This window comes from Balaenoptera physalus (assembly GCF_965194825.1).
Source record: "Balaenoptera physalus genome assembly, chromosome: 3".
NCBI lineage: Eukaryota > Metazoa > Chordata > Mammalia > Artiodactyla > Balaenopteridae > Balaenoptera > Balaenoptera physalus.
In genome coordinates, this window is record NC_138890.1 from 22342960 (window position 1) to 22370514 (window position 27555).

General features: G+C 39.6%; 1 protein-coding gene and 2 long non-coding RNA genes across 14 annotated transcripts in view; 1 reads left to right on the forward strand and 2 right to left on the reverse strand.

Moving 5' to 3' along the window:
* Positions 1-27555, reverse strand: part of LOC309658226 — a 477715-nt gene that overhangs the window by 132092 nt on the left and 318068 nt on the right. The gene's annotated exons all lie outside the window — the stretch shown is intronic.
* The window catches only part of LOC309658162 (ELKS/Rab6-interacting/CAST family member 1-like), a 108044-nt gene that overhangs the window by 3348 nt on the left and 77141 nt on the right, over positions 1-27555 (forward strand). Inside the window, 4 exon segments of the mRNA XM_082456462.1 lie at positions 8718-8792; positions 14014-14169; positions 18521-18661; positions 18664-18690. Coding sequence (XP_082312588.1) covers positions 8718-8792; positions 14014-14169; positions 18521-18661; positions 18664-18690 — 399 coding nt within the window.
* Positions 409-8711, reverse strand: LOC309658244. Its single transcript, XR_014262131.1, has 3 exons — positions 8477-8711; positions 4939-5180; positions 409-2583 (listed from the first exon to the last, which is right to left on the reverse strand). It is a non-coding gene; the product is annotated as an uncharacterized lncRNA (long non-coding RNA).

Genomic DNA, 27555 nt, shown 5'->3' on the forward strand with positions numbered 1-27555 from the left:
GAAAGGATAGGGCTAAATTTTCATTACAATGTAGATGGGAACATTAATATAAAGATGCTGCTTTTCCCCCAACTCTGTGAATTTAGTGTAATCCCAATAGGAATATTCTTGACACGTGCCCAAATGATGTTGCAGTTTCTTTGCAAGGAGAACAGTGCGGGAACACTTGTTTAAGCAGCTCATGATATATGTGTTTTAAACCCAGTGATATTAAAATCTGTGGTACTGGCACAGTAATAGATAGCTAGATTGATGAGACAGAATAGAACCAGAAATAATATAGTTTTAAGCATATGACACATGTTTGGGAATAATCGCCATCTATTTGGAAAACAGTACATAGTTACATCAAATTAAGTTCTAGATGAAGTAAAGAGCTACTTGTTAAAAAATAACAACACTAGAAGAGAATGTAAGAAAAAGGTTTTAATACAATCTTGAGACAGGAAAGAATCTTTTATTGCCATAGCAAGAGGCTTAAACAATTAAATTTGTGTATGTTAGAAAATACAGGTAACAGAAGCTAAAATGGTAATTTGGAGTAAAGCTTTGTAACATGTGGCTTGACTGTTTCGTTTCCAGAGTGACAAGGTGCTAGAGGCACTCGGCACAGCCTTTCTTTGCTCATTACTCAACAAACATCCATTGAGCTTCTAGAATGTATGTGACCCTGGGATACACGCTGGGTATACATTTTCCATGTCAGAACACATGGTCTGTGCCCTCCTAGAACTTAAAAATCTGGTGAGAGACAATAAACATAATTATGAGAGGAAATAAATTAGTTGAGTCTAATTATGTTGGGAGAGGGGATAAACAGGGTAAGTAAGCATCTTTGAGGAGGTGCCCTTTAAGGGAGATGTGAAGAAAGTTGAAAGAGTCTTGCTGAGCATTTGGGTAAAATCATTTCATGAAGAAGGTTAACAGTTTCAAAGGCCGGATGAGAAGTTTTCAGGAGACAGCAAGGAGACTAGAGGACAAAAGCATATTGTCTAAGGGGAAAACAGGCATGAGATGAGAGGTTGAAGAGGTAGCCAGGGCCAGAGTCATTCATTGCATTCATCAGATATTTATTGGACACTAACCCATGTGCAGAGCACAAGGAAATATAGTAGCAGTGAACAAAACAAAAATCCATGCCCTCTAGGAGACAAAGCACTTGCCTTCAGGATCCCTGCAGGTAATGCAACAATTTTATTCAAAGTGCAAGAGAAAACTGCACCAATGTTTAATCAAGGGAGTGATCTAGTTTAGCTTTTAAAATCTACTCTGGCTGTGTTGAGAATAAATGGGGGAGGGAGAATTACGAGTGAACAAGGAAGTCTAATAAAGAACTTAACAACTCTAGGTTGGGTGAGTGGTGACTTGAAATGGCTATTGTGCATTATATCACTAGTGTGTCAAGAAAGGCAGAAAGAATTGAGAGCTGGCAACACTGGGATATCCATAGGTTTTATTATTATTGGATTATTGTCCATCTTTTTAAAAAGCGGGTTTTCATCAGTTCCAAGACTCATAGTTTTCCCCATCTCAACAGTATGAAATTGAGTTAATAAGTCTTATCCTTGATGGCATCTTAAAATCTCTGTCAGCAAGGCCACAGTCCTACGTGATTTGTTTGCCTGTGTACTCACAAACAGTTAACAGCTGCTCATTTTAGTCAATGTTGTGAGTATTGTTGCTATTTCTCATGTTAACTTTAGCTGTTGTTCAGTATGTCTTCAGTAATATTATGCTGTGAACCAGCATTGAAACAGTTATTGGTATGGAGAAAGTTATAAAACAGTTCAAAATGATATATGATTAAACTTTATGGTTAAATAAGTAAAAAAGGGTCTTGCAATCAGTATAAAATAAAAATTCTGAATGATAGAAGCTTGGGTCATGGTTTATTTGGAGGCATTTTCTTCTTTTCTTTCCAGCACATTAAACAGTGGTTTACCTTACAATCAGTGGCATCTTAGATTTGATGAAATACAGTAACATTAAAATGGCATTCATATCCAGGAACATTTGTGATTAGTTTTCCATTTTGTTTATGAACATGATTCTGGAGATAGCAGGTAAATAATTCCCCCAAATAAAAGCCAAAGAAGAAAAACAAAAATTAAATTAAGCATTGTATTTTCTGTTTGTACTGAAATTACATTGTTACGTGACTTATTGTTAGATTTTGTATTGTTTACTGGAGTGCCTTTCCTTTGATGGATAGAAGCGTGAAGACATCTGTTGGACACATACTGAACTACAGTCAAGACGTGGTTAGTGCCTGGGGCCAGGCGTATGGAGTTTTAACAGGCTTTACAGGTGATTCCGTGATACACCAAAGTTTGGTTCTCAGTCTGTTGGCAGAACATACCTGAATTGGCTATGGAATTTTTGGATTGGCTATCCATATGCATACCAAGCATTGTCTATAGGCTGAATAAATATTTCAGTTCTATATGTGCTCCTGTTATTTTGAAATGTAGATCCTATTGTGATGAATAAAATACTAATTTGTTGGGAATTCCCTGGCGGTCCAGTCGTTAGGATTCCGCGCTTCCACTGCAGGGGCCACGGGTTCGATTCCTGGTCGGGGAACTAAGATCCGCATGATGCACGACATGGCCAAAAAAAAAAAAAAAAAAAAAAAATTACTAATTTGTTTTAAAACATTTACACGTATGTTAATTTTGGTCTCTATAATATTTTAGTCAACAAACCTTGTTTAGTGCAACTGCTCTCATGTTAAGATTTGCAGCAGTGTTTGAGGTTTAAAAGCCCTACTCTTAATCTACGGATTCAATGCAATCCCTGTCAAACTACCACTGGCATTTTTCACAGAACTAGAACAAAAAATTTCACAATTTGTATGGAAACACAAAAGACCCCGAATAGCCAAAGCAATCTTGAGAATGAAAAATGGAGCTCAGGAATCAGGCTCCCTGACTTCAGACAATACTACAAAGCTACAGTAATCAAGACAGTATGGTACTGGCACAGAAACAGAGATATAGATCAATGGAACAGGATAGAAAGCCCAGAGATAAACCCACGCACATATGGTCACCTTATCTTTGATAAAGGAGGCAAGAATATACAGTGGAGAAAAGACAGCCTCTTCAATAAGTGGTGCTGGGAAAACTGGACAGGTACATGTAAAAGAATGAAATTAGAACACTGCCTAACACCATACACAAAAATAAACTCAAAATGGATTAAAGACCTAAATGTAAGGCCAGACACTATCAAACTCTTAGAGGAAAACAGAGGCAGAACACTCTATGACATAAATCACAGCAAGATCCTTTTTGACCCACCTCCTAGAGAAATGGAAATAAAAACACAAATAAACAAATGGTACCTAATGAAACTTCAAAGCTTTTGCACAGCAAAGGAAACCATAAACAAGATGAGAAGACAACCCTCAGAATGGGAGAAAATATTTGCAAATGAAACAACTGACAAAGGATTAAACTCCAAAATACACAAGCAGCTCATGCAGCTCAATATCAAAAAAAACAAACAACCCAATCCAAAAATGGGCAGAAGACCTAAATAGACCTTTCTCCAAAGAAGATATACAGGTTGCCAACAAAGACATGAAAGAATGCTCAACATCATTAATCATTAGAGAAATGCAAATCAAAACTACAATGAGATATCATCTCACACCAGTCAGAATGGCCATCATCAGAAAATCTACAAACGATAAATGCTGGAGAGGGTGTGGAGAAAAGGGAACCCTCTTGCACTGTTGGTGGGAATGTAAATTGATACAGCCACTATGGAGCACAGTGTGGAGGTTCCTTAAAAAACTAAAAATAGAACTACCATACAACCCAGCAATCCCACTACTGGGCATATACCCTGAGGAAACCATAATTCAAAAAGAGTCATGTACCAAAATGTTCATTGCAGCTCTATTTACAATAGCCAGGACATGGAAGTAACCTAAGTGTCCATCAACAGATGAATGGCTAAAGAAGATGTGGCACAGATATACAGTGGAATATTACTCAGCCATAAAAAGAAATGAAACTGAGTTATCTGTAGTGAGGTGGATGGACCTAGAGTCTGTCATACAGAGTGAAGTAAGTCAGAAAGAGAAAAACAAATACCGTATGCTAACACATATATATGGAATCTAAGAAGGAAAAAAAAAAAGTCCTGAAGAACCTAGGGGCAAGACGGGAATAAAGACACACCTACTAGAGAATGGACTTGAGGATATGGGGAGGGGGAAGGGTAAGCTGTGACAACGTGAGAGAGTGGCATGGACATATATACACTACCAAACGTAAAATAGATAGCTAGTGGGAAGCAGCCGCATAGCACAGGGAGATCAGCTCGGTGCTTTGTGACCACCTAGAGAGGTGGGATAGGGAGGGTGGGAGGGAGGGAGACGCAAGAGGGAAGAGATATGGGAACATATGTATATGTATAACTGATTCACTTTGTTATAAAGCAGAAACTAACACACCATTGTAAAGCAATTATACTCCAATAAAGATGTTAAAAAAAAAAAGGTGTCAGATATGGGGATATATGTATATGTATAGCTGATTCACTTTGTTATAAAGCAGAAACTAACACACCATTGTAAAGCAATTATACTCCAGTAAAGATGTTTAAAAAAAAAAAAAAAGCCCTATTCTTTAACTAGGTTCTAGGCTAGGAATTTTGGCTCTAACATGTCTGAGGAATGCCCATCTGTATCTTTGGCAGTTGTCAGGTAAGAGCAGAGGAGGTTAGAGGGAAGAAAAGAGAAACAAACATATATAGAAAAAAAATAGAAACCTTGGACAAAGAGTAGGAAGAATTAAAAAAGAAAAAAGGTCCCTAGTTAGTTTTCCCTTTCCTAGTGATTTTGGAAAGTGTGAAGAGTTGCATCGCATAACTTACTGATTCAGGTTATCCTTCCTCATCTTTTTTTTGTTGTTGTGTCATTTGTACCTCATTTCCATTTTGACAGGAAGATATGTTTTCTCAGAAGCATGCTGTTACTTGCGATGGTAAAGGGTCAAAGTGCAGTGCTGTCTGACAACGGCAGAGTTGAGGTACAGGAGGAGTAGTGAGGGTTCCTTCTTCACTTCTCCGTGTGGAGTACAGTAAGCCCAGAACTTGTGTGGAGGATTGAAATCTGCTGAAGGGGCGTCTACCCTTGAACCAAGGGTGCTGGAGGCTAAAACCTGAAACTTGAAAGAAAGAAATTTCAGACATAAGTACTACTTTTCAGTCACAAATGCTCCTTTCTCTCAGTTATATAAGTAAATGTTGACTTACGTTTAAAAAGAAAGGAACTACTAACAACGGAGAAATTTTGTTCCTAACTTGTTTGTTTTCTTTCTCTAGTCATTATTCGTTATTAAATCAGTGAGAGGAACTGAACACATTTTCTACCGTGTACCACAGTTGACAGTATAACAAGATCCAGATAATTCTACCTGTATGAATCTCTGGGCTTTCTTTAATTTGTGTAGAGTGAAAATTTTCAGGCTAAAAAGAGCAAAATAAAGCAAGCACTAGCACATTCGACTTCTTACCTTTGTCTGAATGGTACATTCTTTTTTATTCCCAGAGTCCTCTCCCTTTATTAACAGTGCAGGAGTCAGAAGCTCGATGTGCTCTCTGGGAAAGGGGAGTTGGTCAGCCCACTGACTGCAGGATGTGTTCATAATGAGCTTTAATGCGCAGGCCTTTGAATGGAGATCTGTTAGGACTGATAGGTTTTACAAGCTCTTAACAGGAAAGCTTTATGCCTGCGAATGGTTTAAAGTGCACCCTAGGGCTTCCCTGGTGGCGCAGTGGTTGAGAATCTGCCTGCCAATGCAGGGGACACGGGTTCGAGCCCTGGTCTGGGAAGATCCCACATGCCGCTGAGTGACTAAGCCCGTGAACCACAATTGCTGAGCCTGCGCGTCTGGAGCCTGTGCTTCGCAACGGGAGAGGCCGCGATAGTGAGAGGCCCGCGCACCGCGATGAAGAGTGGCCCCCACTTGCCGCAACTAGAGAAAGCCCTCACACAGAAACGAAGACCCAACACAGCCATAAATAAATAAATAAACAAACAAACAAACAGAATTTCTTAAAAAAAAAAAATCCATCACTTAAAAAAAAAAAAAGTGCACCCTAGTTCCTTAGCAGAAGAGGATTTTTTTTTTATTCAAATGGATTTCTTTCCTTATATATTGCTGATATGCTTGCTAGAGTTTAAAATGAAATTGTAATAGTTTCACTGTAAAGCATTTGGAAATTTCCCTAATATCTGTGCGCCCAATTTTTCACCTGTTTACAGTGTAGGGAGTAGATTCAGTGTGGACAGACTGGAGGCTGGGGGGTAACTGATGAGTTTGTTGTTTTAATGCAGGTGAGAGGTGATTATGGCTTGAACTAATGTGTTCAGATTTTGTCCTGGATTAATGTGTTCTATATTTTACTGTCTTAATGAAGTGTTTTATCTTGCAGGGGTTAATTGTGGATTAACTCGATCCTTAACGAGACTTGCTTTTACACTCTGTTGGCTCTAGTCTAGGTAGCCTTCCCTCCAGGGCTAGACTGTCTCTACTCCTAAGACGTGGCCTTTCTGGTGTCTCTGCTCAGTGCCTCTGATGTTCTCTCCACTCTGGCTCTTTGGAGCTTGAATTCTTCCCAGCCCCATGTGAGTTCAGGTAGTTGCTCAACTCATAGCTCTCTGGTAGTTGTTCTTTGACACTGTGGAGTCTTTCCCTGTACATGCAGGCTTAGTATTTGGTCAAAGACTCCAGGGGACCCCTGTCAGATCAGACACTGCTGCTTTTCTGGCTAGCTTCTTCCTCTGTGTCATTCTGCTCTGCACATTTCTCCTGTCTTTGGGACTCTTACCCACTGATCTGTCTTCTGAGCTCTGCGGGACTGCTGTTTTCTGTTTGGTCTTCCTCTCCCTGCATCACATATTGGATAGCAAGTCCGGACCATAACCTTGTTAGTTTCTCTTCTCTCAAGGATCATACTCCTGTGCTGCTTGTTTTCCAGCGTCTGAAAACAGTTGCTTTATGCATTTTTGTCTAATTTTGACATAGTTTATGACAGGAGGGCTAGTCTTCTGTCTGTTATGATCAGATTGTGTTGACCTTGTAGAGGGTGAGAAGTAAATAGGAAACTCGTTGAAGGATTGAAAACAGACTATTGCCGTGATTTGTTGATGCTTTATCTAGAGTACACCATTGCTTTCTTTAAAATGGACAGAGGAAATGAAAGGAAACTTAACTCGAGGCTGTTGTAGTAATCTAGGCTTAAACTAGGCTGGAAATGGAGTGAAATGATAAATTCAAGAAATCTTTTGAAGCTGGAACAATTAGGACCTGCTCTAGAAGGTGGTAGGAAGTGAAGATGTGGGAGGAATGAAAGGAGACACTGTGCTGTTTGGCTTGAACCACCGGGAGGGTAATGCCATTTAAGGAGATGGGCAAGACTCATCAGTCTTCAGAGGAGGGGCTAGGTTAAAGAGGAGAAAATGACGAGTTTTGTTTTGGATGAAATAAGTTTGAGTGACCTAGTAAACATCTATATACATGTCAAATGGGCAGAGCAGAGGGCAGGGCTAGAATTTCACCAGCACTGTTCAGATGGAAAATATCCATCTGTATTCTCTGCCATCACTAGGGGCTGTACCAGGGTACTCTGGAAGTACTGGCTGACTCAGAGACATTCCCAGAATCTGACAAGAAAATAGCCTGAGGATGTCTGGTAACTTCAGGGTGATCCTTGAAGACCCTAACTGTGATATTCTGCCATCTCCTTCCTTCCTTTCTGATCCTGAACGCACTGACATTTGGACTGAAAAAAATAGCTATGTTTTTCTGCCATTTGCTACCTGTAGACTGTTTAGGAAACTTGTTCAGCAGTCTTACCTTCTTTTTTTTTCTGATTGTAGCCCCTCTGGAGAGAGATTTCCATCGTAGGTAGCCCGGTGGTTGTTGCTCTGGGGGAGGATGCTGTGCAAAGGAGGTTGTCCACACAAATGCTTTCAGTTGTTTTGCGCAGTGCGGACTGTGGCTACTTTGATTCCTCCTTTTTCTTTTTTTTTAAATAAATTTATTTCTTTTTGGCTGTGTTGGGTCTTCGTTGCAGTGCGCGGGCTTCTCATGGTGGTGGCCTTTCTTGTTGCGGAGCACGGGCTCTAGGCGCGCGGGCTTCAGTAGTTGTGGCTCATGGGCTCTAGAGCGCAGGCTCACTAGTTGTGGCGCACGGGCTTAGTTGCTCTGCGGCATGTGGGATCTTCCCGGACCAGGGCTCGAACCCATGTCCCCTGCATCGGCAGGCGGATTCCTAACCACTGCGCCACCAGGGAAGTCCCTGATTTCTCCTTTTAAAAAGGGACTATTTCTAATCCCCTTTTTGGATTGTTTGGAGTTCTGATAATATGTCTTGGAGTCCTGTGGAAGAGTGACACACAACCTGGGGATGTGCCGGAGCTTCACCTCTTGTGGTGGCTGGTGTCTGTGTGACTTACCGTGTATAACCAGGTGTGCAGAGACGGGGACCCTCCTGTACCCCTTAGCCTGAATGCAGTCTGTGTGCTCCCTGGTCCACAGGGAAAGGTCAGGAAGACAGAAAGTGGATCAGAGTGTCTTACAAGGCCGGGGTAGTCATCTTTGCATGTAACTACTACTCCCTCGCCTCTCCACTCCCCTCTTGAAAAAATGAGAGTGAAAAGGAGGGCACTTACTCTCTTTTTTGCTTCTCTCGTATAGGAGATGCATCGGAGATTTGAGAATGCCCCCGATTCTGCCAAAACTAAAGCTCTGCAAACTGTTATCGAAATGAAGGTAAGTGAGAACTTCCTAAGGAATCTTATGTGTCATTTCACATTTTATTGTGTGAGTTTAAGAAAGTGGTATGTAATAATAGTTCGCTCATTTTGTAGACTGAGAAGAAATAGTAAGACTTAATGAAAATGACACATTAAAAGAACTTCAGTTTCGTTTCCTCTTGTCCAGCATTTCTTGGAGTCAGCTGTTCTCAAACCTTTTGATATCAGGGCCCCTTATTCTCTTAAAATGACTCATTTCATTTGTTTTTAAGACAATGTCCACCAAATACCAAGTTTGTGTGTCAGTTCTTCTCTCGAGTTAAGAATAGGGTTCCGTGAAAAAAGTACCTGATGGGGCTTGCAGCTCACAGAGCACCCAGTGCTGTCCTGGGAGCAGCGTCACACCCAGGTGCAGCAGCCGGGCCTGGCCCCTTCCTGTGTCGTCACACATTATGGTACAGAGATACATACTCAAGGGCTGAGCATATGAAAAGTCACCAGGGACATTCCTAAGTGAGCCAGTGTTTTAAAAATGTTCTTTCTTATTTTTCTTTTTTGTCTGAGAGTGCTGACACTGAAGAATACACTGACGGCTAGCATGGTTTGGCGCTGTTGTCCAGAGGCACGAGCGCTTTTGCCTGTCCTTTATACCTTTAGTGCACGTGTTAACACAGTGGAAAAAGCACATAAAGTCATAGTATTATTATGAAAATAGTTTTGACTTCTCAAAAGGGCTAGGAGGCACCCCCAGGCTTTCACGGACTGTACTTTGAAAACTTCTGCTTTAAGTTACTGAGTAGTTAGAAATCTTTAGGCTGAATGTTATGGTGATTGGTGACTAAGCGCTTGCCTTCTGTGTTAAATTCCCTGAATTCAAAACCTGGCTTTATTTAACCAGTTGTATGACATAGAACAAGTAACCTAACCTCTCCATACCTTAATTTCTTTATTGATAAATGGTGATAACAATAGTACCTATCCCATGGGTTCTTTTGTGGTTTAAATTAGTTAAAACAAGTAAAACACTTTAAACAGGACCTGGCACATAGTAAACAGTGTTAGCTGCTATGCTATTATGATTTTTATTAACAACATATTCCTTCTTGCAAGAGCTAGAAGACTCTTACAGATAGGGACCCCTCCCTCTCCCCCTCCTTCCCTCTCTGTCTCTTTTTTTAACTTCTTTGTATCCCCTAAAAAATTTGACACGGTGTTTTGCATCATGTGCCTTCATTTAATATTTGTTGATGTGGCAAGAGTCTTTAGTTTTTGGTATAGAAATAGTTTTATGTAAATAGATGCTTCTCAAGTACAGTTATCAGAATGGTTCTCTTAATTTAGAAGATTTCCTCTTAAAACTTTGTTTTGATTGTTGTATACATCTTTATTCTCACTGGGGAAAGGGTTTACCAAACAAATACCAAATTAGTGGATTCTGGGTTCTTTATAGTTAGACAATTCATAGTCTTGAACATAATCTTGTAAACAGCCTCTAGAAAGGTGTAATTGCATATTCACATTTCCCACGAGTTTATTGGTACATGTTATTTCCTGATCCCTGTTGGAACCTAAAAACACACGAGTATACCTGTGTTCACAGAATTATTTTGCTTGCCTTTTGATGGCACAGGGAAGTGTACTGGTTTTAACTGGCAATAGATCTATTTTAAGTTGTGTTAACCTCCAGCCATTCTGCTAAGAAGCAAGAGACTGAGATTCTGGTGGCCGAGTGGGGTCAGGTGGATGTTATGTTGAAATTGCAGATGAAATAGCTGAGATGCTGAGAGTGTGGCATGAGCTTGAGAGGATCATGAAGACCTAGACTGGTCTTTGGGGGAAATGGGAAAGGAGGTGATGGTGGACAATCAAAGAGCCCAGCTGTCTTCAAGGTGACGTAATATTCTTTTCTCTCTCCTCCTCCTCTCCCTCCTCCTTTCTCCCACTTTCTTCCCTCTGCTTCCTTCTCCCTTCTCTAACTTCTTCTTTTCCCTTTATCAGTGGAGGAGCAGGGAGGAATTACTGGACTGCTGTAGGGTTAGAGTTTTGCTGGGTAGATATGGCAGAATTACTGGGATGCAAGTGAATTGAGGGTGGAGGTGAAGGAGTAGTTGGGATGATGAGTCCAGGAATGTAGCCTGGATAGGAAGGAAGAGAATTCAGAATGGATGGACAGGTTGGGAGAAAATGTAGAAGTTAGGGAGGTGGAGGACTCTGTGAGATACAAGAGCAGCAGTTAATGTGAGTGACGGTGTGTCAGGCCTGGGAGGAGAGGCCTGGGTGATGTGGTCTTGTAAACTGGATAGCTAAAATGGACCGGAGGATGAGGGCATTGGCATTACGGATGTCAAGGAATTCGGACATTGAAATCCTAGGATTCTGGCAAGAGTGGCATTTGAAGGAGAGATCTATTGTCAGCCGGGTGCTGAAGACTTCTTCAGCGGGCGGGAGTGACGGGGAAGCCCCTAGATGGCAGCCGTGCGGAGGAAGAGTGAAGAGGAGTGTGAGCTTTAAATGGGAGCAGCATGGAGGAACCTGGAGGATGCCCACACTTCTCCCTGCCACTCTGTGATGCTGGTGGATTAGTGAACTTCAATGGAGAGCGTTGGGGGAAATTATATCCTTCGGGAAAGCCTGGGTTTACTTAGAGCAGGGAGACAACTTTTGAAAAAAAGTTGAGCATTTGGGAAATTTAACAAGGAAAAGAGGATTTCAGTGGACTCAGTGGGGTTGGTTGATTAATGATGGGAGACCCAGGGCTGGGGAAGTATAGAGTAGTAAGATGATAAAGAATTTATTTATTTAGTTATTATACGTTCTAGGAGTAAGAAACCTCCTCGGAAAGGGCTGTCCTCAAATAAACCCAGCCTGAGTACTGGTCGGTGCTACAACTAGTCCAACATATCAGGCGTTAATTTTCTGGCCTCATCCCAGAAAGTAGCCTGGCAGGTTCTTTTTCTGCCTCATGGCTTTCAGAGCTGCAGTTATGGTCCCTTTTTAGGTGCAGATTTTATGGTGCATGATTTGATAGTGAGTGTCTGATTTGGTCAAGAGCTGCCTCTCTGTCTGTGTTGGGATTTTCAGATAGTGCATTTGAAGCCATTTATTTGTTTATTCTTCATGGGCCGGGATAGTTTTAAACGAGTAAATCAAAATCCTGGTTTAGGTTTAGAGTGTCTCTGATTGTGTTAATTTAATATGTTTAATTTTGAACCAAATGTAAGTTTCATTTGAATAGATTTGTAAAAGAAAATTTTCGTTGTGTTATTTTTAAAGGTAATGCAATGCAAGTCAGAGGAGTACAGCCCTCGCCTCTCCCCCGAACCTAAAAATAGCTAGCTGTAAGTGTCTCATGATAAATCCTTTAACTCTTATCGGCATACTCTCAGATAACAAGGAAAGTCAGTAAAGACAGGCTTGAGGTAAAGTGAAAAGAGGAAGTCAGTCTCAAAATTTCTTCCTAAAGGAATGGTTTCTCTAAACTTCCAAATAAAATAAAGCTATACTGAATTTATGCTCTTTAAGGTCTTTACTTCTTAGGTGAATAAGCATATGCAACTATAGATGTAAAAGTATCTATTCTTTGTAGGAGTTTTTCTGTAATTGATGACATCTAAAGTAATCTGGGGATAAACTGGATACTGTGACAGACAAAACCAAGAAAATGAGTATAGACGGATGTTGTACTAGGAGGTGATATTCGTGGTGATGCTGATTTACAAGGACAGTGACGTTTCTTTTTAGAAATCATTATGAGATATTTGAAATGCATGGTGAAGTATAGCGAATAAGTAAGATTACTAATGCAGTAAGTAGCCTCCTCTTATCTGCAGGGGATAGGTTCCATGACCCTCAGTGGATGCCTGAAACCACAGATGGTACCAAAGCCTATATATACTATGTTTTTTCCTATACATACCTATGATTAATTTTATAAATTAGGCACAATGTGTAAGGGATTAACAACAGTAATTAATAGTAAAATAGAACAGTTATAACAGTATGCTGTAATGGAAGTTATGTGAATAGGTCTCATTCTCTCTCTCTCTCTCTCAGTATCTTACTGCACAAATCTAATGCCTTCTTCATCTAAACTAAGCACTTGTCATGCACTGTAGCCGTAACTTTTGCAGTTTGAGGTGCAACAGCAAAACTGGCACGAATTTCTTTTTCCTTCATCCCAATTTCACTGCTGGAAGATTCGTTCTGACTGTAGATCTTAGCAACCTCAGCATATGATTTTTTCTCTTAGTGAGAACTTCCACCTCTTCACTTAAAAGAAACACCTTACAGCTTCTCTTTGTCAAATCTGAATTGCCAGCATACTACTCTTGTGCTTTGGGGATGGTATTAAATAAAATACTGTCACATAAAAATGGTCACTTGAACACAAGCACTGTGATGCCAGGACTGTCCATCTGATAACCGAGATGGCTGCTGTGAGTGCCTAACGGGCGCGGGTACACTGGACAAAGGGATGATTCACGTTCCGGTGGGACAGAATGGGATGGTGTGAGAGTTCATCATGTTGATTGGAACAGCGGTGCACAGTTTAAAACTTCTGAATTGTTTTTTTCTGGAATTTTCCATTTGATATTTTCTGACCGCAGTTGACCTCAGGTAACTGAAACCACAGAAAGCAGAACCACGGAAAGTAAAACTGTGGAAAAGGCGGGACCACTGTGTGATAAAGTGTAACTGTTAACGTAATTATTCATCCCTTTGTTTTTCTGCAGTGGGACGTTATCAGATCTTTATTATTGTAGATAATGGTTATACGCATTATTGTGTAAATCTTTGAAACCTTCTTACTCTTTTCCCCACTCCTTTGGGGGCAGAAATAAGCCTTTTAGGGGGGTCAAGTAAAACGATAAAATATTATAGCTAGAAAAGGTTTTACTGTTAATATTACAGATGTTTTCACTAGAAGTTTGTTGACCATAAAGTACTTAGAAACTTTAACTAGTTTTCCATTGCTTCTACTTCTTTAGTTAATACTCTCAATTTTAATCAAAACGGTGCAGAGGAAAGGGTAGAGGAAAAATCATACTATAGATCTCAGTCCTCCTCCTCTCCACCATATGGCCATGAAGGATATATTTTAGAAGCAAGGCACCAGTTGCAATATTTCTACATATTTGTTTATCTTTATTAAATTTCACATCTGTAAAGACAGACTTGTGCAACCTCTCTTGACTTTTTGCGAATACTTTAATGTCTAAATCTTCCTTTGTCCTCAGGATTCAAAAATTTCCTCTATGGAGCGTGGGCTCCGAGACTTGGAAGAGGAGATTCAGATGCTGAAATCGAACGGGGCTTTGAGTACTGAAGAACGAGAGGAAGAAATGAGGCAAATGGAGGTCTATCGGAGCCATTCTAAATTTATGAAAAACAAGGTCATTGTGTGTGATACCGTAATTTTTAAATGGGGTTTGAAAAATTGATGCATGTTCCTACTTCTTTAGTGATGATGGACCTCACGCTGTTTTTATCAGGCTTCAGGGAAGAATACTCGTACCGTAATTCTTTCAGATAGAACTTTCCCAGAATTAAAGTCAGAATTACTGATGTTGTATAGTTATTTCAAATTTCACTTCAAAGAAAATTACTTGTATGAGGCTAAGTGTGTATTATCACAGTTTAACATTTCATGTCTACCAGTACTTCTGAGGCGATTAGTAGGATTACATCCAGATGAGTTTTTCTCACTATATGAAACATCGCGTTCTCTATGTCTTGTGAACAAATTTAGAAGTCAAATTCAGCCTAAGAGACTGAATCCAGCTCCCCTTTTTTTTTCCTGAAATGGCTTAAATAAAATCGTGTTTTCCCTTCAAACACAGTTCCCTAAAGGAAAGCCCTTTGCGCTCTCCCTTGGAGAAGACCCATGTGTATCAGGTTTATTGTTTCCCACGTGCACTTGGGGTGTATGTACAGTAGGATAGGCATCGCTGAGACATATCAGTCTGTATTATAACCTCAGTCACAGTATTCCTTCTTTAGAGCCAAAGGCATTTATTTTGATCCTATGAACTATTTTAGGCAAATTGGAGGACTTAGTTTATTACAGTTATCAGTTTATCAGGTCTGTGGTGTTTTAAAGATCATAATTTCAATTATAAAATATTAGCTAGAAAATAAGTGTTCCTCCCCCTCCCCCTGCCCCCCATATCCCAATTGTGTTAGTTCCCTAATTTCTCAGAAGTGAACAGTGTTCCTTTAATGATACAGTTTCTGGCTTCTTTCTGTGATACCCATACCTGCATATAAGTCAGTAGAATATTCCTCTGTTATTTTAAGAATCTGTTATCAATGACTACGGCCAATTTCATGTAACTTTTAGAACTTAAAAATTCACATATCCAACTTTCTGTTAGTTTTGATTTATCATTCTAACTTGAGAACAAAATAAAATATCATCTCTGCTTCCCATTTGCTGATTAGCACATTTCAGTCCATTACCCTGTGAAAATAGTGAGCCCATCTAGGGTCCTTTGAAGAGGAAATTAGGGGAACAGATTTGATTGTGTTCTATGAGTTATTGTTATTTCCAGTTACTGCTCTGGCTCAAAAGCAGATAATAAGAAGACCTAAGTTGACACATGAGTGAAAAAGAATAACAGTGTCGTGATAGGTAGAGCAACTGAAGGAGGAGCTAAATTCGAAAGAGGCTCAAGGGGAGGAGCTGAAAAAGAGAGCGGCTGGTCTTCAGGCAGAGGTCTTTGCCGAAGGATTTACCCTTTGCGTGCAGTGATCCCACAGTGGGACCCTGCTGCTCTGGCTCTGGGTGCTCGCACTTTCACTCTGTGGTCGGCAGCTTTGCCCGGGACTAGCACTAACCAGCCTGCTGTGCTCTTTAACTGACTCCTGTTCACCGGTTTGACCCACGTGCCACCCTGTGTGCAGCGAGCCCTCATGTGCTCTGGAAGCCCTGTCCTTGGTTTTTTATTGTTGCTTTGTCACTGTGTGGATGGTGCTTCAAAGCTGTTTTTTCTCGACTCCTTTCCTGTTAACCAGAAACTTGTTGATTTATGTGAATGGTCTCTTTCTCTTCTTAGGTACAAAGAATGTGCAGATGTTCTAGGTCCATCACCCAGGGTTTATTTGAGTCTGATTTCTTGAGTGAAGTGCTTTACCTTCATATGTAGACATCATCTTTAAGTCCCCGATAGGTGATTTTGCAACAAATTCTACTGTCTTTGGAACAGATGTATAGAAGTGATTAGCTTATTTAGTTATCTGGTCAGTTAGAAGTAGCATGAAACTTAAAGTCTCTAAATCTATTCAGTAGCTCAATCATCTGTCTAGAGAACTTGAAATTCCATTTCAAACTGTGATAAAATGATTATAATAAAATAGCTGACACTTGAGTACTTATTATAAGCATTTTATAACCTAGTAAGGTAGGTATATTCTCAACCCAATTTATGGATAAGGAAGCTGAGGTAACACAGTGGTGCTCAGGAAGCACAGTTAGTAAGAGGCAGAGTTTGATTTTTACACAAGCCATTTGGTTCCAGAACCTGTGCTGGTAAGCTCTGCACTCCACTGCCCTATACTAGGCTGTGCACGCATTTGTCTCACAAGTGTCAGGAAAAAAACTGCTTCTGAAAATTACAGTAGGATAAGACTGGAATGCAGCATTAAAAGAAAAAGAAAAAAAACCACTTGTGCTAATTTAGTGTGTTTGCTATTTATGGACCACTTTATAGTATAGATAGAAAAGTGAGATATTTTGTCTAAAAGGGTCCAATTTGGTTTGTTGTAACCATGTATTGTCTAGAGGAGAAGTTGATCTATAACTTTTTTTCCCTCAGCTAGTAGTATTAATTTCTTTTTGTGTCGAACAACAGGCTAAACATTCTATACATTTTTTTGGTTTAATCTGTACGCAGTACAGTGGCACTGGTTTGCTTTCTCCATCTTACTGATTAGGAAACCAAGGCTTAGAGAGGTAGTTACCCAAGAAGACACACTCGTTCGTTCTCACATGGGATTGACTGCAAAAGCCTTATGCTCCTAACCTTTAAGGAAAATTTGTGCTTCTAAACTCTTCTATTTAGGATATTTTCTTCTTTTTCTCAGTCTTTATGGTCAGTATAGCATTATTTGAGGATTATTTAGTAATGCAGATGATGAGGAAACTGAGATTTTATATTTAATTTTGATCACATGGTCTAGAGGTAGCTGGAAATTTGAGTAATCTTTAAGCCATAGTTCTTTAGCTGATGAGGTGAGAACATTTTGAACGTTTCTCCTGACTATTCATTCATACCACAAGTGCGTTTTTAGTGCATTCTGTTTGTTAGGGGTGGGATGTTGGTAAAGGGATGTCATGAAAGATGCTACACCATTACAGTATGTGGCAGCTCCTGGGTACGTATCTGTGTTACAGGATGGAAGTAGCTGCTGTTTACAGCTATCTTCCAGTGATGTCCTTAGCAGCTGCGAGTATTTTGCATACAGTGAGCACACAGAAATGTTTGTTGAATGAATGAATATTCTATTTGTAAGTAGAGATTTCATGCATATGAGAAAAATGCTTGTCTTCCTGATGAAACAGAACAGTAAATTATAAGTTTATTTTTAGTCCTCCTTAAAAGTAATTTTAATTACAGTAAAATTTATTTCATACTTTCTCATGGGAAATTGTTCTCAAAAACTTTGTCCCTTATGCCTAAGATTATTTCAGTCAAAATACTTTAGATACATTCAACTTTTTAAAAAGTATTTTTTGTTTCATCAGTGGTACTGAGATTACTGACTTCTTGTGAAATTTATACTTCCAAGAGTCTATATTTTAGTGCATAGCTACCTTGCTTAGGCAGTAGATAAAATGTAAAAACAGATATGATTTCTGTTAATTTGGCTTACATTTAGAATAAAAGAGTAAAAATTCTTAGAAACACGGTAGAAATGTAAAGGAGATGTTTGATGTTAAATGTTTTCTCAGTTAAGATGAGAAAAATTTATGGGGGAGTGAGTGGCACCTGTTGATTTATGGATTACTCTGTCAGAGTAATTCAAATTTGATTACACATGTAGATTCTTAGAGAATGAGATTTTATGCGTTCTTTATTTAGGTTATATACTTTTATCCATTTAGTTGATATGACATGTTGTAGGTAATATAACTTTGTAGGTGGAATCTTTCTTTTAGGTCAGTACCCCTAACTCCTCAAAATTATATAATTTTTAGAAAGCACATGTTTATAATGCCTTATAACACTAAAGTGGCTTTTTAAGAAGGACTTTATGTACACTTTCATTTGAGAATGAAAAAAAAACAATGAAAAAATAAATGTGCAGCTTTTGAGTTTAAATAGCAATAGTAGGAAGTTTCTTTTTTCTTTCTGTATTCCATCTACACTAATCCTGCTGTATGATTTGAAGTTTCTTATGACTTAATAAGATGAAAACTGCTTTAGTCGTGTTCAGATGCTTACTGCTGTCTCATAGTCATCTAAGTGAATTGGGATTTTTCTTCTTCCATTCCTTTTCTAATGGATTTCAGAAGTTTAGGGGAGACAATAAATGAAAACTGGAAATTTTGCTATTAGTTGAATAAGCTTTGTTTTTGTGTGTGTGTGGGGGGGTGGTCAGCTAAGATTAGATGGTGCAAAAAGATGAATTGTGTCCTGTCATAAAGTTAATGCTGTATATCTTGACGTGGATCTGTCAAAGATCCAGATCAGAGGTGGTGGTTTTATTTCTTTTTTCCTTACACTGCTTTTTCTTCTTCTCTAGATTGGTCAGGTGAAGCAGGAGCTGTCCAGAAAGGACACAGAACTACTAGCCCTACAGACAAAGCTAGAAACACTCACCAACCAGTTCTCAGACAGCAAGCAGCACACTGAAGTGCTGAAGGAGTCCTTGACTGCTAAGGAGCCTCGAGGGCTGCCATCCTGCAGAACGAGGTAAAAGGAGTTGTGGGATTTGCACGGAGCCCATTCCTTGGCACCTTTTGTTGTGTGTTACCTGTGCACTTCTTGTTGTGTTGAGATACGGGAGCTATGCATAATGTTATGATGGATTCTTTAGCGATGTGGTCAGTTATAGTACTAAACTATAACCATCTTGTTTCTATTGTTCTTGTATCTAACAAATTAAACCGGTGCAGTTAATATATGTTTTTGATACTTCAGACTTTGACTAAGTCTGTGCTTCTAAGTAGACTTTAAACTAATGTTATGAAATGAAACGATAGTTGTAAAAGCATTTGTTTTCACCCGTGGTAAATCTTTCAGTCATGAATGGGAGTGAGCTTGGTCAGCCTGTGTTGGGTTATTAAGTGTCCTTAATTTTTGGTATTATGAATAGCTTTAAGTAGGCAAACTGTGGAATCTAGAAATGTTTGAGATAAGTGTTGTTTTGAACTGCAGATTATTAGACATGTGCCTTCATGTCCTGTTTGAAAATAAAGTTAGCATTTTTAGAAATATTAGAAGATTATCTAGTCTGCCAGCCTTGATTAGAGGTAGGAACACACTAAATAATTCCAGGCAGATGAGAATCTATCATATTTGCAATGAGAAGGAATTGATGATGCTATTTGGATTTACTGTCTTAAGGAAAATATTTTCTAAAGATCTCAATGAAATAGGGAATTTAGGTAGGAATAGGTAAGCAGTTCTGCTATATAGAAGAAAAATAAAGCGTATAGTATGGATTAATTTTTTCTTTTCTTTTAAAGAACAAGATAATAGATAAATAAAGGCATAGTGTAATGAAGAAAGGAATGGGTAGTAAAAAGAAGGCATAAAAACATCTTAGACCCAGAAGTTCAGAATCTTCAAGCGAGGAGGAATGGGAAAATGACCAAAATGTTTCATGTAGTATTTTATTTTTTTACAGTTAGGGATTTTGTTGAAAATAAGAGATTTGGATGATGTATTTATAATTTTCCTTACAACTTATACTTTTTCTATTTTGATCACGTTTCTTTTTATCATGATACCTCAGAGGGATATTTTGGGGTAGATAAGGCTCTGGCTCTGGAGTCACAGTTATTGAGTGTGAACTTCAGTTTTACCACTTGCTACCAGGTGCAGGGTCCTGGGCACATTACTTAAGTTCATTGTGCCTCGTTTTACACCTGTAAGATGAAGAGGAGTTCCTGCCTCATTAGGTTGTTAGCATTAAACTAATTTATTCACTCCTAGTGCCTGGCACATAGTAAGGTCTTTGTCTGTCAGTTATTGGCATCCTTCTAATTCTTGTAATACTATCAGCTAATATATGTAAACTGTTAAAACGGTAAGAGAACGTTGTTGCTTTTCTTTTCATTGGCATAAATTTTATGTAGAAGGTCTGCTATTTAACATTTTTATCAAGCTAAATTAAGGTTTATTCAGGGAATTGCAAATACAGAATTATCTGGAAAATGTTAGCTGCAAATTTATTAATTTGTGGCTTTATTAGAGATTTTCACATCAGTGCCTGGTATGAATGCAGTACTACAAAAGGGTCAGAAGAGGGCGCCAGTGTTTTGGAGCTGAGCCTGTTGCCAAGTGCTGCTGTGATAGTTTTGGATGGAGGTGGCAGGTGTGGGAACCAGGGAACCAGGCAGTTGGTTAATGATAATGCAAACACTTAAAAGCTTGTCACAGTCTAATAGATGACTTCTTCCCCTTGGCAACCCATCCTTCTCTTTGTACCCCCCTCTGAAATAGTGTTCTTATTAGCTAGTTCTCACACAGATGGGCTTGGGATTGGTTTCTTGTACCATAGAGAACAAAGACTGTATTTGTGGTCATTCTTGGATGGTTTTTATATTTGTTTTTAGGACTAATTGAGTTTCATCAATTACCCCTGTAAGTTATTAGGACTACTGCTCAAATATAAGGGTCTCATTCTAAAAGATAACAGTAGAAAAGCTAACTTCCTTTTGAATTTGGGGTGATTATATGAATGTTATATGCCTGTTTATCAGGATTTGCTGTTTTTTCTTAAATTACTCTGGTGACACTTGACAAGGCTCACTTTTTCCAAAGCAGCTTTCTCCTGTTGGATCCCATAAAAGACAGTTTGAACCAGCTCTTTGAAAGTTCTCACCTATTTCTATAATTGCTATCTTTCTGTTCCTATAATTGCTCTTTTTTAAAAAAATAATTTTATTTATTTATTTTTGGCTGCATTAGGTCTTCGTTGCTGCGCGTGGGCTTTCTCTAGTTGCGGCGAGCAAGGGCTATTCTTTGTTGTGGTGCACAGGCTTCGCATTGCGGCGGCTTCTCTTGTTGCAGAGCACAGGCTCTAGGCTTGCAGGCTTCAGTAGTTGTGGTACGCGGGCTCATTAGTTGTGGCTCGCAGGCTCTAGAGCACAGGCTCAGTAGTTGTGGCGCACGGGCTTAGTTGCTCTGCGGCATGTGGGATCTTCCCAGACCAGGGCTCGATCCTGTGTCTCCTGCATTGGCAGGAGGATTCTTAACCACTGCGCCACCAGGGAGGCCCCCTATAATTGCTCTTTATCGATCTCATCCTCCTCTCTGAAGCTACCCTAGACTTTCATCCAGCTCTCAAATCACAAAATTAAGCACATATGAAAAAGAACATGGATTCAGGAGTTTTTTGTTTTTGTTTTTTAATTTTAAAATTCTTGAAGGAAAAACGGGATGTGGGAAAAGACCTGGTGTTTTTCCTGTTCAGGGTCCATGGAATGAGGTCCTTTTGTGTTGGGCAGTGTACAGTGTATAGTATCTATGGAATTGCTCCAGTTTTATGAACATCTCCTTTAATCGGTTGACCTTCACAGAGGTGGTCTGGATTTAGTAGCACTGTGGTCAAAGCATGGGCTTTGGAGTCAGACCTAGGCTTGAAATAGCCTTCTACATTTATTAGTTATGTGACCTTGGATGAGTTATTTTACCTCTGTAATCCTCCATTTTCTCATCTGTCACTGAGAATAATAATAATACCACCTTCCTAAGGTTAGAATAGATGTTTAATGTGGCTAGAATAGATTTTTTAAATTATGAAGTTCTCATCTGAATTTGGAGGTATTAAATATCAGTGGGTTTAAAATATCACCACTGGTTTTTTTAGATGATAACTTTGTAGCCCTCTCCCCACCTTTGTACAGATAAACTGTGCACTGTTGAATGACACATCTCTGCCTGTGGCCTTTTGCAGGTTTCTCTGAGCTCTTCAACCTTTTGTTGGGATGTCAGACAGAACTCAGTGCAGTTGAAATAGCCTTTTAAAAAGGTCTGCTTGTGTACACTCTCAGCCTCATGACCCAACGCCCTTCAGTCATCCTCCTTTCTAGATGGGAACAGTGGGAGATGTGGTGATAGGAAATTATACTTAGTGATCCTCGGCAAGTCACTTAGTTTCGGCTTTGATTTTCTCAGCTTTAAAATTAGGAGTAGTTCAGATTATTTACCTTTTTAAAAGTTTATGGGGACTTCCCTGGTGGCGCAGTGGTTAAGAATCCGCCTGCCAAAGCAGGGGACACGGGTTCGAGCCCTGGTCCAGGAAGATCCCACATGCCGCAGAGCAACTAAGCCCCTGCGCCACAACTACTGAGCCTGCGCTCTAGATCCCGTGAGCCACAGCTACTGAGCCCATGTGCCACAACTACTGAAGCCCACGCGCCTAGAGCCCGTGCTCCGCAACAAGAGACTCCACCGCAATGAGAAGCCCGCGTACCGCAACTAAGAGTAGCCCCCGCTTGCCGCAACTGAAAAAAAGCCCACGCGCAACAACAAAGACCCAACACAGCCAAATAAATAAATACATAAATTTAAAAAAAAAATTATGAAATACAGGAAAAATGCAGAAAATAATATAGTAGACAGTACTCAGATTTAACTTACATTTATATGTGACCACGTTAGGTGATCTTTAAAGGTCCTTTAAAAGAAAAGATTAAAACAAAAAAAGCTCATTCTAAACTAAATATTCAGTGAAAGCAGAAACTTTTGTTAGAATCTCAGGTTTTTAGAACTGGTTGGGGCTAGGAATAGGCTAGGAATAAATATTAGGAAGCTGTCATGATGGGGGTAGTGGCTAAAGCCTTAGGGATGAATTGGTTTCTCCAGAGGAAGGTTGTATCGAGTGAGATGTAAAGAGGGGGAAATGACAGCGGATCCAGTGAAGAAAACTGAAAAGGTGTGGTCAGAGAGTTAGAAAGGCAGTGAGTCATATAATTGCAAAAGAGGAATTATAGGAAACATGGGGGCTTCCCTGGTGGCGCAGTGGTTGAGAGTCTGCCTGCCAATGCAGGGGACACGGGTTCGAGCCCTGGTCTGGGAAGATCCCACATGCCGCTGAGCAACTAGGTCCGTGAGCCACAATTACTGAGCCTGCGCGTCTGGAGCCTGTGCTCCGCAACAAGAGAGGCCGCGATAGTGAGAGGCCCGCGCAACGCGATGAAGAGTGGCCCCCGCTCGCCGCAACTAGAGAAAGCCCTCGCACAGAAATGAAGACCCAACACAGCCAAAAATAAATAAATAAATAAATATAGGAAACATGCCCTTGTCACTGGCATGCAGTTACTAGTGCTAATGTGCTGTTAGGTAGATCTGTTTATTGATGTAAAACAAAAGAAGGTTAAGATGGGTTGAGATAATTAATACTTTTGTGGTCAGAAGTAAAAGGCCAAAACAGCAAGGTAGCCATTTTTCTGTTCATGTCCTTTGGTAGAGAAAGTCTTGTGGAGGAAAAACCTTCTGATTTTGTTGAAGTTGGCATAACCTGTTTGCCACAGACGTGGATGCTTGGCAAGCTGGTTAGATGCTGTTCCTCCAGCTCAGTTGATGTGAATAAAAAAGGTCTTATTCCTCCTGCCAAGAATGGTGTTAGGGTGATGACTGTGTGTCCTGCTAGTCTGTGAGGGGTTTTCCTGAATATGTTTTTTGTGGTTTGCAAAATATGGACCTCACGCAAAATTATACTCTGAATTTAGTTGACACCAAACCAAAAGATCAGTGTAGAATTCAGAGCAATTAATCTAGTAGTAGCAAAGTGGTTTTTGTGGTTATTTTTATCTCAGCTCTCCAGACTAGCCCATTTAAATTCTGCATTGCATGAAAAAGCAGATCAAGAAAAAGTGTACACAGGTGATTTGAATTGAAAAGATCACTTAGTAATTAGACTGTGGGCTTGGGTAGTTTCTGTGGCTAATATTTGTGATATGAAATATTTTTAATATCAAAACCTGCATTTCCCACTGCAGTAACACCAAAGGTTTGTATGTTTAGAACAGGAGTTTTCATTCTTTACCTTTTTCAGTCACCAGTTCTTGTGGGTCTCATACCTGACATTCCCTCAAATCGGCATGCGGGTATCTATGAGTGGTTAGTGCAGGCCCATTTCCAGGTCACTTAGCAGAGTCAGGGATCTAACGTAAAAGTGCAGCTGGGGCATCTGGGTACTTTTGGTAAAGAAGCAGCAATATGAGGCCTCACAGTTATTATCCTGAGACATTGGTCCCATCAGAATGAGAAACACTTAGAAGTGATGAGGGACGTTTTCCTGCTGTATTCTGATTCCTGACCCACAGATGGAAAGCCTTTCATTTTTCTGAAATTAATGCTGAGAAGAACTGAGAGACAAGGCAGTTGAAACTTATCTACAGGTTTAAATGTCTGGGCTTTTGACTTCTGCAATAAGAATTTAATAGTGTATTTCAAGGGTATTGGGTAAAATGTTTTTAAGGTGAGTTGCTTTGTTCTTTTGCTTGTGGTTATTGGGATATATAGAATACATATTAGAAGTGGAATATATAGTATACAGAATACAAACTAGAATGTAGGAATTAGGTAGAAATGACTTGGCATGAGATTTATTTATTTTTAGATTTCTGGCATGTGTACTTTCTAAGACTTTGACCTCTTTAACTGTGCAGCGGGTCAAAGGGTTCAAGGAGCTCCCTCTTGACTCGCCCTGACTGATGGATGCCCTGTAATGGGTTCACTAATAGGAGCCACATCTGATGCTGTCAGATGGGACTAGTAGCCACGTAGGCCGGCTGGAGCTGAGCCTCAACAAACGCCAGGTGGATAAGGGTCAGTGAGTTCTTCTGGCATCTCGACAGCCTGGTCGTTGAATTTCCTATTCACAAGAATCTTTGCTCTGTGGTGGCAGTTCTTTTCTCCCTATTGAATAAATATTCAGTCTGTTCTGACATTTCCCTTCTGGACCTTTTTTCCTTCTTTGCATAGTGGAGTGTTTCTGATTTTAATAGGTAGATGAAGGAAAACTGGGGGTAACTTAAGGAATTTTGTCACCTTGCACTTTAGAAAGGACCATTGGAGAACTCAGTGGTGATCATGTATTCCATCTTTGTTCTGCGTTGGATTTTAATTCTTGCTCTGAGCTCTCTAGTGCTGAATTCAGGCACCAAAACTGGAAATTTGTAATGTAACATCTTTTGGATTCGCTGGGCTTGGCTTATTGTAGTTCTACTGTTTGTCAGTAAAACACTTTTTTTTTTTTTTTTTGGTCACTGCTGAGTAATCTTTTCTTTTTCCTCATCTTTGAGGAAAAATTTAAGTAGATTGGCTATCTTTACACATGTCAAGTTTCCATTTCATATACTATTCATGGGAAGAACTCATTTAGATCTTCTTCAGTTGCTTTCATTAGCCGTTTGTAATTTTCAGCATACAGAGCCTATACATGTTTTGTTAGATTTAGACCTAGGTATTTAATTTTTTTGGAGTGATTGTAAATGGTCATACATTTTGAAACTTGAAGTTCAGTATTGCATCATATTTATTTTGACCAGTTCACAAAATATCAACATTTTAAAAAGCTAGTGTAGGGACTTCCCTGGTGGTGCAGTGGTTAAGAATCCGCCTGCCAATACAGGGGACACGGGTTCGATCCCTGGTCCAGGAAGATCCCACATGCCGTGGAGCAACAAAGTCTGTGCGCTACAACCGCTGAGCCTGCGCTCTAGAGCTCACGAGCCACAGATATTGAGCCTGTGTGCCAAAACTGCTGAATCCCGCGCGCCTGGAGCCCATGCTCTGCCACAAGAGAAGCCACTACAATGAAAAGCCCACACACTGCGATGAAGAGTAGCTCCTGCTCGCTGTAACTAGAGAAAGCCCGTGCACAGCAGCGAAGACCCAACACAGCCAAAAATAAAAATAAATAAAATAAAATAAATTAAAAAAAAAAAGTTAGTATAAATATGCCTCTATTTTCCTTAGTAGTATGTGTACTAAGAACTATTTCAGGCACTTAAAATATAGGTAAAATACTAAAACATTTTAAGATGGTAAATGACGTGTAGGAGTTTTGAATTTTAACGTAGTTGGCTTTACCAGTATTTCTTCTTTACGATGTATCCTTTCTGGGTCTTTAAAAAAAAAAAAATCCTTCCATGCTGCCCTGTCTTAAAAGATACTTAAACAGTATCTTTCTTTCTAAAAGTTTTAAAGATTTGCTTTCTATATATAAAGCTTTAATTCATCTAGAATTCATTTTTGTGTATGGTATGAGTCAGGGTTCTTCCCCCCTCCCCCAGTATGGGTAGCCAGTTGTCTAAGAACAGTTTATCAGATACTCTGTGCTTTCCTCACTGATTACAGTGTCACCTCTGTTTATATGTGTATGGGTCACTAAATGGTGTGAGTGTGTGTGTCTGGGCTTGCATTTCTGTGGCAAACGTCTGTTGGTTTATTCCTGTTCTAATACCATGCTTTCTAATTTTGCTTACTGAAAAAAATCAAATTTATTGCCATCAAATAAACTGCATATATTCAAAATGTACAGTTTGGTAAGTTTCGGCACATACACCTCTGAAACCAATGGCACGGTCAAGATAAAGAACCCCTGTCCCCAAGGTTTTCTTGTCCCTCTTTGTAACCCCTTTCTTCTGCCTCTCCCTGATATTCTTCTCTCCTCCCCACTTCCTCCCTCATATCCAGGCAACCCTCGGTCTGCTTTCTGTTACTGTAATTAGTTTGCATTTTCTAGAATTTTACATATATGAAATCTCACAGAATTAGTGGTTAAGAGCTTAGGATCTGAAGACAGACCATTTAATCTTAAATCCATGCTCCATCACTTATTTTTAGCTTTGAGATCTTGGGTCTGCTTTCTTCTCAAAGTACCAGTTTTGCCGGTTACCATGGGAAATTGAATTTTTCCACAGGGAAAATACAAGGGAAGAAAATACGATGCTTGAGAATAGAATTCTGAGGACTTTTGATATACTGTGTGTGTGCTTGGCAAGCATATACATGACCATGTGCAGGAAGGTTCAGAAGTCTGAGGGTAGAATGGAGAAAACTGTTTAATACAGAAGTAAAGGTTTGTAAAAATAAACATGCCTGGAAAAAAAAAGATGATGTGAGGCTGAATTTGAAATGATTGCTCAGGCTGGGAGAAAAATAAATAAAACGAGAATGGAGGTGAATAACAAAAAGTTAGGGATGATAGGTCAGAGGTTATACTATGGACAAAGAGTAGATTTAGTAGGCGTAGAAGAAAGGAAAGAACCGTGTTTCAGAAATAAGATTTTCAGAGTTTGAAAGTTCTTAGGTGGACCTTTCCAGAATGTAATAAGGTTTACCCTGTATCATTAATTAAAGTAGAATAGAGGAAAATTCCAGGTGCAAGAGTGTTTATTGAGGGGGCAGTGGAACTTGTGCTGACGAATTATAAATGGGACCTGAAAAGACGGCTTCCCCTATTTCTGGCTTGGTGAGACTGGTGGCATTGAAGTGGTTGAGAGAAATAGAGTTTAGCAGAGTGGAATGTTGTTTATTTACATGTTTTTCCTCTCCAGCGTGGTCCAACGTAATTTGTAAGTACATGATGGCTTATCT